The following is a 14,830-nucleotide window of genomic DNA, read 5'->3' as shown; positions in this document are numbered from 1 at the left end:
TGACTGTTGGGCAATACACCATCTGCCAGCGGACACCGCACATCGACAGAGGGCATTAGCCATTATGTAACTGCACTCCCGCTATGCCTCCCTCATCACTTCCTCCCCCTCAAGAGAAATACAGCACTATGTCCGAATAGTGGTGAGACGAGAAAGATGTGACCCCCGGGGAATCCAATGATGAGCAGAGACCCACTGGGCCTTGACACATCATACAGCGACTCCACAACATGTACAGTGACCTGACCTGGTCTCTGACACTTTGATGGATTTGATAGATTAAACATTTCAGTTTAAATTTGACAAAAATAAAGAAGTAAATAAATTTGAACTCAAGGTCACTTACTAGCTCTCAGCTACATCTCAACAGCGACAGATACATTTGAAAGCTCCAGCCAATAAGTGGACGTTGAATTAAGATTTTTGTGTTGTCAGACACTGTTTCCCAAGTCAAGAATACAGTTTCAGCTCAGCATCACCCGAACTTTATTTGAATTGATTCTGTTTTCTTCTCTTTCGTAAAGTGGGGCCGTGTGTGTGTGTGTGTGCGCCTGCCTCGGCCTGTGCTAGAGAGTGTGTGTGCACATTTGTGTGTTTAATTCTGTGAGTCTGTCTCCACTCTTCAGTCCATGTGCTAAAGGATGCTGCTGAACTCTACTTGGGTTTAACTTGGGTTTCACTCACTCACACACACACACACACACACACACACACAGATATAAGACTTTTCATATCCTGAGCCCTGATGCTTAGTGACATGCCCCATTAATGGGAGGGTCACTTCAATTTCTCCCTTCCCTCCATGGCAGCTTACAGTAGCAGCCATGCATCATGTTCAAACCAGGGGCTTTATGTCCCATAAAAAAACCTCTGTGCCCCCCCAACTAAGTCCACAGGCTGAGAGGAACAGATTGGATTTAAGAAATGTAATGCATTTGTTATGGCAGGAGGGTCTAAGTCCAGTCTTATCTCATCCCCCGCCACAGTGTTTGAGTTCTTAACTTCATTACAGTTTACATGGCATTATTAATGCAATTTAGGTGTCAGATGTGCGTATGTGGTTGAAGTTCAGTTTCTAAAATCCTTCTCTCTTGGGAAGTAAGTATTAATGGCAGAAGTGTGTCCCATACTATAAATTTGTTCATATATATGAGTTTTATGTCAGTAGTTTGTGAGTCAGAGCATTAACTGACAGTTCAGGGTGTCATACACCCATCATCTGTTTCCATCTTCCCCTTTGTTTCTTCTCTAAGCAACAAACATGTTCATGTGGTAACATGGCGTGAATTATGGATTTCCATAATATTTTCCATTCCCAACATATTCTCATGGTGTTTCCCTGTTGAGAGAAATAAGCGTCACTACAGCTGCTTATAGCTTCAGATTGTGCAATTAAGCATTTTTCTTTTTTGGGGTGCGGTAGGCATGAGGCCATTTGAGTCTCACTCCCATCCCACTGACTTTGAGTGACATGGTCACTAATCGAAGTCTAATGCTGGAAAAAATCAGAAAGTCAATAAAGCTCAGCTCCTTCAATAGCCACTTTTAAAGAAGAGGGGAACACGAGGGAGAGAGGGAGTTAGTGAGATGTCATTTCAGCTTAATTGAGACTGCCACACACTGAAACCCGAGGCAGGAAACACTTAATAGGAGCCTCTCAGTTCATCCTCATGCTTGATTGAATGAGCTGGATACTCTGGAAGTCAGCGGCATCTTTATTGTTACTGACACACAGCAAATGGGGAGGAAGTTTAAGTAAAAAAAAGTCTTTAGTAATTTTTTTGCTGAAGTGTGTTTGTGAGTGTGTGTTGGGGGGATGGGGGGGGGGGGGCTTTCTACCGACTCCTCCAATGTTTAATTGAGTAGTTAAATAAGGAATACTTTTGCTTTATTAAAAAGCAATAGTAAATAAAAGGGAAAATATAAAACAATCAGCTATTTGTTCATTGATTGTGAGTGTTAAGACCGCCTAATGTATATATATTTGCAATGTTGAAGGGTTGCCTCACATCTGCTGACTCTACTCACTGCTGTCAAACTAAACTGAATATAATATATAAAGACAGTGTACACAGTGTATAGCTGGATTAACATGAGCATTGAAAAATAGTAAGGAAAGAAATTTGAATAGAATTACAGAGGAAGATTGACAGCACTATTATACATCACTGGAGAAAAATGACAGACAAATAATAGGGACAGATGTCACTCTCTTCCACAGACACTGCAGTTCTTACAAAAACCCCAAGTGTTTCTCTTTCATAGAAACCACTCACTGCTTTATATCATGAAGAGAAAATCCTCCTGTAGAGAAACAAAATTAATGATGTCCTGTGCGTGCTGTAAGGATATTGTGATTTGCCATGTCACCCAATCCACCAGGGTCAAGCCTCCATTTTCCACTCTAACCCATATGTCACCTTACGGTGTGACAAAATGCAATTTCCTGGACGGTGAGCCATCCTATCTCATGTATGTGTCATCTACTGACAATGACCAAGCAAGGTCACTGTCAGCGCCCCGCTGGTCCTCCATACAAGGTGTGTCCTTATAAATCATCACTGTCTGGTCAAGACTCACAGGCAGGAGGCCATCGGCACTCTCCGTGATTAAAGAATTGGATTGCTTTTGATACATACATGATGTATGTCCACAAGGAGGCCTCTAAAGTCCATCTGTTAAATTTACTGCTTCTGTACCTGAGCTAAGAGGACTGTAAAGTGTTGAGCTGTAAACGAACCCCCAGTGATTCTTTGCACACTGTAGAGTCTCCAAGCCTCTGGAGACTTTTACTCTCAGAGATGTCGGTCCAAACTCTCACAGAGGTGTTCAGTTTGGTTGAGATGTGGTGCGTGTGAAGTCCTTAGCAAGCACTGAGTTATGTTAGCTTACCGGTTCCTAACCTTAGCAAGCCACAGCATGTAAATCAGACAGTGTTCTGCTCCTTTGGTAGAAGCTCACAGCTTCCTGCACCTCAAGCCACTGTGCCAAGCAGACATGAAGCCCACGAGACCAGTTGGTCGGAAACCAAACAGATAGAAATCCTCCAACAAAGTTAACTCCTAAAGCTAACTCCTGAAGTGTCAAAGCGTGTCGTGGAGTGTTAGTAATTGTTCTGTAATTACTGAATGTCAAATTGTAATCCCTGTACACTAGCTGTTAATGTAAGAATTTACCAGATCAGCTGTGTGTTATGCCTAATGCTAGATGAGTACCGCAGTCTTGTTGTACTGTGTGAATTTATAGGATTCATCATTAGTGTGATGAAGAATGGTCATGCCAGACCTGTGCAATAATACATGTGTAGTAATAATTGTGCAGTAATCCTTACTCATGCAACACCACTACTAGGATCAGTACCTACATACTTAGTCTCTGAAACAGATCTGTGCAATAATCAATCCATCCACTAATCATAACTGGAGGGACTCTAGTGTAAATAGTCTTTTTCTTTTCTGTACTGTGTACAACTGCAGGTACTTGTTTCCTTTGAACCCTCTATGTCCTGTTTTCTGCTGTAACACTGTAATTTCCCAGTTATGGGACTAATAAAGGATTATCTTATCTTATCTTATCTTATTCAGTAACCCCTTTCTGTCCTGTATGGAGACTCCTGCATTTGTTTTTCCACTCATTCATTCAGGTTTTCCCTTCAATTTTTCACTCACATGAAAATCTCCAAATTGTGCTTTTTTTCCTTTGGCCACCATTTTTTTTTTTGTTTATCTCTTTGAAAATTTCTAGTTTTTCTACTTTTGTCATATCCAGTCTTTCTAACATGTGTCCTCAGCTAAGGATAAAACAATGAAAAATGAAAGCTGTGACAGCTCTAACGTCAAAGAGAGAAGGCAAAAGAATTAGAGCTCTGCTGATTAATACAGACATTGCAAAACCACAGGTATGCTGTAAACAACAAAGGCTGTGGTTGACAGGGTGCAATCAATTTCTCTTTCACTGCCAATAAGTGGCAGCGTAAAAATCCAAACTACTGTTACCCAAGGCTGTTTGAGCAGTACTTAACTAACCATCATATCCGAGCTCTGTGTGTAGCTGTGAGCTGCGTCTTGTCCTGTCCAGGTGCGCTGTTGGACAGGGGAGGGTCTCCCTTGTCCCACGTCATAAAATCTACTACTCATTCAATTGACAGTTTATTCCACAGTAGGATGCCTCACATTGCCAAACACACACACACATACTTAGGAGACCTTATGTAACATTTTAAAGCCATGTGGATTTTTCCACCTACTGCACAGTATTGATGAGTTTTAAAACAGCTTTTCTGTCTTTGGGGTCATGAAAAGCTGATTTTATCATTATTATTTTTTTTTTTCTAACAAAGTGACATTTTGTTTTTTATGTGCAGCAGTTGTTGCATCGTTCTGCATCTCTTTGTGTTCGCCTGCTGCTGATACAACAGATATGCAGGGGTTATCTGCTGCTCTCAAGCAGAAGTCATGTGGTCACTTTTTTACCCAGCGGATGTTGTGTGTTGTTGTGTATTTTTTTTGTTGTCTGTTTTGTTTGCTTGTTTACAAGAGAGTGGCAACACATGAAACCACATGCAATGTCCCCTTCCTGGCATAAATAAAACAAACCCAAAAGCCTTTTCCATTGTATACAGTGTATAGATTTATTCCCATACTGACACAGTGCCATGCAATTCCACCTTAAAAGAGATGCTATACAGTAGACCCAGACAGCTGCTATTTTCACAGGGAATCCAGCCATGAAATGTGTTATGGAGCATCATAATGACTTGAGAGAAGTGGACATTCAGGCTGAATATGATGTAGATAAACATAACAGCGATGAATGCAATGTGTGAATCACTCGGATGAGCAAATGCGATGTGCTTCAGCCAACCTCCATTTTCAGCTCTTTTTTTTTTCTTGCTGCATAGTTACATATTTATCAATTCTAACATAAATAACAAACATCTTCCTTTCTCAAAATAGTAACTCAGAAAACACAAATGCCCACTGGTTCCATTTAATTATTTATCTGGGTCTTTTTTTCTGGTCTTCACAGATCATGGAAGGTTTGCTTTTGCGTCACTTTTTCATGAAAGGCAAAATGCTGAACAATAATAGACACGTTTTCATAGAGCCTGGTGATATTTTCTGCTGATTTGTCCCTCCAAGATAAAGCATGTTGTGCCATCAGAGAGAGACTTGCTGTGGTTAAGATGTACAGCAGCAGCCTCTTTCTTCTCTAAACACAGTAGGGCATGATGAATCCTCACGGGCTTCACAGAGCTGTCACATTTCCTTCACAGCTTTAGCACAACTTTCCTCTCATAGTTATAATATAAACAGGCGGCAATATTTTCATGATGCTGCAACTTAAGGCAAACTTCTCAAATGCATTCCTGTCACAATTAGCTTAGAGTTAACCATTATTTAAGAATTGCTGAACGCTGTTTTCACTGATGCTTCTGTTTCTCCGTCCTCCAGTACAAACAAGTGGAGCAGTACATGTCCTTCCACAAACTACCGGCCGACTTCCGACAGAAGATCCATGACTACTACGAGCACAGATACCAAGGCAAGATGTTTGATGAAGAGAGCATCCTGGAGGAGCTTAATGAGCCTCTGCGCGAGGTATGAAAACACCCATTCATCCACCACAATGTGTTAGTTCACTCACAAATGCACATATCTCAACTCTGCAGTCCACGGTATTGGACCAGAATAAATTCATTGTAAAGCTGCGACAGTGGTCTCTTTCTCAGACTCAGTTCCAGCATTTTTCTGTATTTATTTATTTGTTTCCGCTTATTTATTTACTTTCGAACAAGGCAATTAAGTAGCCTGTTTTTGCCAGTTTTCAGTGAGAATTAGCTAGAACATATGACTTTAAAGTTATTTTCCTTATGTTCCCACACACCCAGAAGTTGTTTTTCCTGCTGCCAGTGGAAACAGTTTACTGCAGTTTACAGAAAGGACACCTTAAACAGAAGCTGAACTGTGCCAGGGTGCCTCAAGGTATATTGAAAAAAGAAACAAACAACAACCAAACAAATATGGTTCAACACGAACAGAGAGTTTGCTCTGAGATGGTGTTTTTATTACCTGTTTTTTGGAGTGAACAGTTCATCAGTCACAGAATCAATAGTTCTAGTAGTTCTTCCTGAAATGCCAATGCAACACATTTTTCCAGCGTTCTGTTCCTGTTCCTTCTGATGTTGGAATTCGTTCAGTATAACTTTTCAATGCTGCATGGAAACAGAAACAGACTTTCATCATATGTAACATGCATGTCTGACAATCTTACAATGCTGCTTACTGTCACCCTTTAGGAAATTGTCAACTTCAACTGCCGTAAGCTGGTGGCCTCCATGCCGCTGTTTGCCAACGCCGATCCCAATTTTGTGACAGCCATGCTGACCAAACTGAGATTTGAGGTCTTCCAGCCCAGAGACTACATCGTCAGAGAGGGAACCATCGGCAAGAAGATGTACTTCATCCAGCACGGGGTGGTCAGCGTCCTGACCAAAGGAAACATCAGCATGAAGCTCATGGACGGCTCCTACTTTGGAGGTATGTCTCTGTCTGTAGGATCATCACTTACTACTCCGTTCTGCTCTGTTCTTCTCTTCTGTCATGTTCTATCCTATTATTCTGTTCTGTAACAAAAACAAACCATAATAGAATAGAATAGAATAAATCAGAATAGGATAGAATAAATTAGAGTAGAACTAATACAATATTTGACACATTTGCGCTTGTGTTGTCACAATAGGCTGAATTCACCATTACACCATTGCAACCACTCAGTGGCAAAAACACTACTCAATACGCTAGTTAATATTTGTCAAGTGTCGTATACAAAAACACAAAAAAATACATCTGAAATGAAAAGAGCTGTTTGACCATGCAAATACATTCAACAAGAAATCAGTACGAATCAGTGTACTTACGCTGTAAATGCCAGGAACGCCAATTCTTGGCCACGGACCGCCGGTTCTTTGTTAAATTGCCAGGATCAGTATCAAGTCCAACATTTTAGAGGGAGTCTGAAGTCAACACACAGAGAACAGAATAGAATATAACATAATAAGGCTGAATAGAACATGTGTTCTGTTCCATTCTGTTCTGTTCTTAACAGGACATAACTGAATATAACAGCATAGAATAGAACATAACAGAACAGAACTGAGTCAAACTGAAAATATTTTTTTCTCTTCTATTGTATTCTCTTCCATTCAGTGCTTCAGTGCCAATGTCATTTACATTTAAAAATCCCAAAAGATTTAACTACGGTAAGATCACAGATGTGTGTTTAGTGTTTAAATAAGAATTGTAGCCACGTGCAGATGTAGGAAAAAACAGCACCCTGACATTTTACTTGGACTTCTTGTGCAGTCTTGCCTTACAGCCACGTCTGTCCCACTTTGCCAGGCTGTTGTTCCTCTGTGACTGTTTAAAAACATTTGGTGCCTCTGCTGCTATCTCCATCCATAAACCCACACAGGCATGCACAAACACACACCCGGTCTCGCTGATGGTTTGGGCTGCATTTTTAACATCCCGTGCCCCCTTGCAGCAGACCAGACTTCACTGGCAGTAATGTTGATGTGCCTGCTGCCCAGGGCATTGGAGTGGTTTGGATACACGGCGCACACATGCCATACACATCTCACACACTCACACACACACGCATCCAATTAATAACAGCTAATTAGCACAGCGCAACAGTGATGACGGGGCCATTTGTAATGTCAAGCACAGACCATTCAGAGTCATCCCTGCCACCAGGGAGGAAATCACAGCTCTCTCTTCATACACAGTGGGCTTGGACTGCAGGGACAGCATGCTTTAACCACTCCAGTGAGGTGCTGTGCAGTGTGTATTTGTGGTAAAATCTCTCAATTAGTAAGTAGCAGGAAGTAGATAGTGATGTCAGGACGAACACGAGACTTTGCCCTTATGTACACTTTCTGACTGAGTTACAGTTTTTTTTTTAATTGTATGCACTCTAGTCTGTTTACATTTCTTGGCCTTTACTATCGGCACATGTTTGTCATCAGCAAACCTTGCCTGGATTGGCTCCATTAATGTATTAAGTCGTTCCGAGTAAGGCAGAGCTTTGTAAACACTTTATGGGGCTCTAAATGCAGCTGTGTCTGCAGCTTAGCCTTTGACTGTTTCTTCAGAATTGCAGTCTGGCAGAACAATGCACCACTTGTCCAGCCACATCCGTCACATTACTTTGTTTTTTGTTCATTTGTTGTTGTGCATTTCTTCATTTAATATCTGCTGGATCCTAAATTTGGGTTTGGTGAAACTATGGCAAACTGCCTGAATTTTAGTCTGCATAGGTTTGTGTTAGTACTTGTGTGACTAATCTGAATTGCCAAAGCTTTCACAATATGTTGCCTCACAGTCACTTTTCAGTCTTGTAATTAAAATTAGTTGTATTTATAATCGTTCAGATTGAGGGGGTTGTGTATACCTTCACCAGTTTATCTGTAAACTGGTGTACATTTTCAGAAACTTGGAGATGAGAGAGACAAAATGTGTTTATTTGAGTTTCCCTGTCAAAATATTAGGCAACAAAACTGTAAAAGTTTTTTGACTTGATTTTTTTCTGCTTATCTGAACAGGCCAAAGAAAATCACTGCTAAAATGCAGCCGCCTTGGATTTCTCTGTATTTTCCATCATATTTGAGGATGACAGTTGCCCTATCCACAAGATGCTAATGGTTACCCAGTGGTTTGAACAGATTTTTAATGGAGCCTCAATGGTTTCATTAGCTGTCCTCTCTCAGCACTTTCTGCTTATGATCTTAACAATATGCAAATTTTGTGTTAGGTATAACCAGGAAAATCCCAAGTTACACGTTATGAAAGAATCTTAAAAGAGGGTGTCTTGTGTATGCTGTAGAGTCCACAACTCTTACTAAAGTGGAGCTTGTGTAACACTTAGAACTTAACTTTGATTTGTCTGACATGACAGGACAAAAGTCACAAAAACATTTAGCTAATTTCCTGTCTAAAGAGCTTCATACAGCTTCATACTTCCCACAGCTTTTACTTGCATTCCCACATCTGACCATGAGGAGCATAACCATGGATTTATTAATCATTAATTTACAGTATATTTAAAATCCTTTATCAGAGAGGCATACTCAACATCACACATAAATAATCTTTGAATAAAAAGCTGGCATATTGAGTGAATGTATGTATACAATATAGACAAAAGTACTGGGACAGAGGATCATTACAGCAACAGGGACTTTAATGGCATCTCATTCTAAATATGTCGACAGCTTTGCAGCTATAACAGCTTCCTCTCTTCTGGGAAGGCTTTTAACAAGATTATGGAGTATTTCTGAGGGTGCATTTACCCATTCATGCGATAGAGCATTTGTGAGGTCTGACACTGATGTGGGACCAAAAGGCCTGGCTCACAATCTCTGTTCAGTTCATCCTGAAGGTATTGGAAGGGGTTCAGATGGATAGTATGATGGATAATATGAGAGTGGTATTGGTTATCTCATTTAACTTTCAAAAGCAAGCAAGCATGTTTCCACACAATGACTAACTATTCCTGTAATAAACTACTACTACTGCTAATTACTTATAGTTCTTTTGTGCTGTTTGATATCCGTAGGTTTGTGTTTCTGTAATTTTCTGAAGACCTCCTGGTTTGTTTGCTTTGTGCAGTGATCCAGATGCTGCTAGAGACGCCACAGTCATGAACACAAAGTTGCAGTCCATTCCAGTATACTACTGCCCCTATGCATGCTCTTAATGGATTTTCCTTGCGTGTGTGTTATTTTTCTCCCTTTCCCACTGAGAGTCAGGGGACGTCGACCTTTCAAAAAAAAGGAGGGCATGTGGTTGCCAAGACAACAGCCCCAGCCCAAAGAAGAAGAAAGCTAGACAGAAGAAGATACAGGAGGAGGGAAAAGGGAACAACTGAATGTAATGAGGCTTAGCTGCACATCTCCAAATATAGAGTGGGCTTCCTTCTTACAGCTGTCAGTGCTGTGCCAGTGGTGGAGGAAATAATCAGTTTTACTATCAGTGGGTCATACTGACTGCACACAGCAACTGCATGCATAAACCAATTTCATTCTGATCACAAATCTGATCGCAGCTTAAAATTTTGTTCAGTTCAGACTTTTGAAAGCTCGCTGAATCCACATTTAAACGTTCGAATAACTGAAACACCCTCAAAGTCTTGGTCAAACTATACTGAGAAAAAAATCTAAATTATTGCTCACAGAATATCCTAAAGTGACATTTAGCCTATTTTGATATGAATTAGTGGTAGTGCTGATACTTATGGTCATCAGCTGAAGCTAAATGCAAGGTTTCCCTGACAAGACTGAAAAGAAACAAACAGGACCAAGCTAAGCTACAGCATTTAATCATTGTCATTAGAAGATCTTTTGTGTATGTTGTTTTGTACTAGTGTAATGGCAGGGTATCCATTTCAGACCACTCAGCAAATCTCTCCTGGTTTATCGTATCTTTGTCCTTTTCTCTGTCACTGTCTGACACCCTCAGGTCTGTTGGTCTGCCATTTTGTGATCTGACCCTCTCCTGACGGGGTTCTCTTTCTCCCCATCAGAGATCTGTCTGCTGACACGTGGCAGACGGACAGCCAGTGTGCGAGCAGACACCTACTGTCGTCTGTACTCTCTCTCTGTGGACAATTTCAATGAGGTACTGGAGGAGTATCCCATGATGAGGAGGGCCTTTGAGACGGTTGCCATTGACAGACTGGACAGAATAGGTAAGAGCCACCTCGTTCAACCAAAACTCCACCAGTTGCGTTTATTTGATATTGTTTAACTATGTACCTATTGCAGTCTAACAGTGTTGAGTTGGTTGGTGTGTAAATGTGTCGCACTACGTTTGCCCATTCACCATGATGTCAGGTGGATTTACGCACAGATAAATGGATAAAGTTTTTAAGCCTACATTCATCATCTGTACACATAAACCACAAAGCCATGAAGAGTTGCTTTCAGTCTTACAGACTGACAGATCTTCAAACCTGGTCACTAAGCTCATGAGTCTGTGTGGCTTTTTGTTTTGATGACATTTATTGTATCTTTAGAACAAAGCACTGAAATGTAACATACAAGTCTTTCCATGCAGACCTAATATAGGAAATGGGTCTTGGAGATTTAGTCATGGATGATTAGCATTATGCTTCACTGATGAAAGCCACAGGTATGGTGTCCTCATAAGCATATGAGTCATTCACAAGACTCAGCTCAAGCATAAGGAAAATGTTTTCATTCATTACTGTCTCTGTGAAAACACTGCATCTAACAGGGACAACATGTATGATGGAGGGAAGTAGCTGAGGCTGAGAATGTATTCATGGCTGTGAATCATTCATTAAGTTATGGCAGTTTAATGCTCACTGTGGAAAGCTGCCATTTTGGAAAACTGTTCTAATTTGATATTTGTGACACATTTACTTATTTGTTAAAATTCTGGCTTAGGAGCGACTCTGGTTGGTGGCCGTGTTCCATGACCAAAACATGTTAACTTTACATTATTATTATTTACAAAAACTGCAATGTGACTGTTGTTACACACAGTAGATTCCTATTTGTGTTTCCAGCGATAATTGCGGGATGTTTAAGAACTATTTAAAATACTCAACTGCATAATGTACATAACTCGGGTCATGTAGCTTACGTAAGTCCTAGAGGCATAGCAATATGCGGGTGTATACAGTGCAGCAATGAACAAGCTCCAGTCTTAGCCAGCTGTTGCCATAGCAGCCAGATTCCACACATGAGTAACATGCAGTCAGTCAGCTCAAATATTTAGAGGGAGACTGATATGTCTGCTTTAGGTCCTAACTACCAGATATTCCCAATGGGCTCTGTGTGTATTTGATGAATATTAATCACTAACAATGCGTTTTTCTGTTTAGCTTTATCAGAAAAATCATATGGATCAAACACTGAGAGCTATCAGAGGCCATGTAAAGAATGTGAAAAGACACAAGCTTTGTTGCTTTTGAGTTACTGTTGCATGTGTCTCTCAAAGATCCTCACTTACAAAAAAAAGAAAAAGATTTAAAAATTTTTTTTTGAGCACCTGTGACCAGGAGTGCTTATTTAGGATCAGTCCAGCCTTTTTGATGGATCCTGGATTGCTCCAGCAGCCATCCACACATTTTCATAAGAACATGTAAAGTGTCTGACCTGTGAGCCTTTCTACATAAAGAGGGCTGATCCCTTGTCATTTGTCCCTATAACCTTAATCCACCCAGCTGTACACACAGTGTCACATAAGGTCAGCAGAAGAAGCAGCGTACAATGCAGCATTTCCGATTTCTGTAAAAGAGGCAGCTTCAGCTTACCAATTGCCTCACTTTCAAATGAAGCTTCATAACTCCCAGTGAAGCTCTGTATTGGCACCTGAGACATCTTATGTGGTGGTGCTGGCCCTGTTGGGGTTTGTCTGTAGAATATGTTTGCCATCCATCAGTGCCCAAGATGGCAGCTCAGCTAGTGCAACCAGACACAGGCAGACAGTTTTGTTCTACCTGTTTCGAGTTTTGACAGGATGAAGTGTACTAAGTTCATCACCAGTTTCTTTGACCATTTTGTTTTCTGGGTTTCACTCAGGCTGTTGTGCTGACTAACACCTTAGCTTTTTTGCCAGCTATCTAAACCACCTGCTGCATCAGGCAACTAAGCTTACCACCAGTGAAGGTAGTGCAGAGGAGCTACTCAAGCTGCTCAAGTTGCCCACAGGCAGATACAGACCTCCCTGCATGCTTCTGTGAGTCCCCATTCATCCCCAAGGTATAGCAGCTGGTGGATCATCTGGTTATCAGGCAAATATCCAGATATTCCAGCATTTTAGCTGGAAACAAGCCTGGATAAGCTTAGAGTGCCCCTCACACACACACAGTCGTCATGAAACTTGAATAAAAATTTTAATGCTGCTTAAGGCTGCCCACCTCCCCCAGCAGGGCATTTCCATGGGACAACAGGTATCACACAGAAAGGGACAATGAAAAGGACAAAGGACTACTTCAAGTGGCTGTAAAAGCAGACTCTCAGTATTTCCAGCACCCACAGCGGGTTAGCCCTGACTACCAGCTGTCTGTTCCTGCTACACAGAACCGTGGTCAGTCTGTCACGCTGCTCACGTTGCTCTGGTGTTTCCACACCTCATGCATCAACCACTACTTTGTCATGAGGCCATGCACCTTGTCCTATGCAGTGCTGTGCTGTATTTTTAAATATGCTCGGAAGCATGTGCAGTTCAATGAAGCAAACAACTGACATTTTGAGGGTTTGTGTGCCTCAACTGCCCATTAGTTGGATTAGAATTGTTCCCCTAATAGGCCTCTTCTCTCACTTCATCAAGAAGAGAGATGTCTCTGCTTACCTTCTCTATTACTTTTCCTGGTCGTCATGTCAGAAAAGAGGAGTTTTCTCTGACACATCAGTCTCTAAAACACTCATCTTACTTATGTGACAGTGGTGAGAAGCCAGGGAAATTAAACCTCACAACTCTGTAATGCACACAACCTGATAGAGCCTTGGCCAGTGATGAACCCTGTGAGATCAGATCACACTTTCCTGCTGTGTCATCTCTGTCTCCTTCTATGGGAAATATATTCTGGGGAATATGAGAGTCAAGGCACGTGCATTACAGTATGCCTGCTGTTTCTTGTGTTGTTCAGTATAGTAGTGTGACACTGGGTTGGCCTAATTCCACTGTGCACCTGCTTTCAGATTATTGTTCTGCCTGGCTATAGCCGCGCAGCTTGCTTTTTCCAGAGCTAAATAAGATTCTGAAATTCGGGTGACAGTCTGCATTCACCTACGGTACATCCAGGAGAATTCTACAAATCCCCTCCTCTAATCTATCATAAAGTCATGGGTCACAAGAAGTGCTGAGTCTTGATCACAAGAGTCTGTCTTTTGGCTTTGCTCCAATCAAGCGTTTATTTGATCTTCTTGATTGCATTCGTTGCTGCATTAGAGTACATATAGTCAATTTTCTGCTTGTGTTTGGGCATTTCCTCCCACCCATGCCCATTTTTAGTTGTGTGGAGACAGTTTTGAGTTCTGATAGTACATATTCAATATTCTGATCCTTTCCACCTCACAAGAGGAAGTGCAGACCCCCCCTAATGCTGATATATTAAATGCTTGGTCTTTCCATCATCCATGAAAAGTGCACACTACAGTTAGGCCAGCAGATACAGCAACTGCTCAAGCATGTGCTTTTGTCACCATGGTAACAGCTGAGATTGTGATGTTTCTTTTCAGTCTCATGTCAGTCCATCTTCCTGCACATGAGCTGGTTTGTTTCTTTGGACCTGCAACAAAGAAGCATCTTTCATACACACAAGCATTCAGAGACAGTGGACAATGAATCTTGTGATTCAGACACCACTCACTGTGACTACTAACTCTGACAGTGTGTTCAATTTGAATTTGTTATCAGTTTCTTGAGTTTAAGGAGAGCTGAGAGTGTGAGCTTGTTACTCTGTGGTAGGTCGAGCCATCTCCTTACTCTTACTTGTGGGACTTAAGCAACGGTGAGACCTCTAGGATGGCTGCACCCATATTCTTAGAGCTGGAGTTAAATCCAGCTGACTATTATTTTCTCATGGAAGGCCAATACATGTTAAGCACCAGGTGAGCAAGTATACACACAAACAAACACATGTAATGGTCAGGTCCATTACACCAACAAGGACTTTGGTGACAGTGTATTCTAAATGTTGACACTGGTATGGAGTTGGTCCCCCATTTGTGGCTGTGGAAGCTTCCCCTTTTCTTGGAATGCTTTCTGTAGGATTTAAGAATGTTTTTGTGGGGTCT

The 14,830-nt window shown here is 41.3% G+C and overlaps 1 protein-coding gene across 2 annotated transcripts in view; it reads left to right on the top strand.

Moving 5' to 3' along the window:
- The window catches only part of hcn2b (hyperpolarization activated cyclic nucleotide-gated potassium channel 2b), a 40,965-nt gene that overhangs the window by 23,266 nt on the left and 2,869 nt on the right, over positions 1 to 14,830 (top strand). For both annotated transcript variants that reach the window (XM_046390527.1, XM_046390526.1), the window contains 3 exons: positions 5,454 to 5,600; positions 6,299 to 6,539; positions 10,585 to 10,749. In XM_046390527.1, the coding sequence (XP_046246483.1) occupies positions 5,454 to 5,600; positions 6,299 to 6,539; positions 10,585 to 10,749 (553 nt within the window). The remainder of the gene's footprint in view (positions 1 to 5,453; positions 5,601 to 6,298; positions 6,540 to 10,584; positions 10,750 to 14,830) is intronic.

The sequence above is a fragment of the Scatophagus argus genome, chromosome 6, assembly GCF_020382885.2.
Source record: "Scatophagus argus isolate fScaArg1 chromosome 6, fScaArg1.pri, whole genome shotgun sequence".
NCBI classification, from domain to species: domain Eukaryota; kingdom Metazoa; phylum Chordata; class Actinopteri; family Scatophagidae; genus Scatophagus; species Scatophagus argus.
Note: the sequence above shows the minus strand (reverse complement) of the source record. Positions and strands in the feature narration are given on the sequence as shown.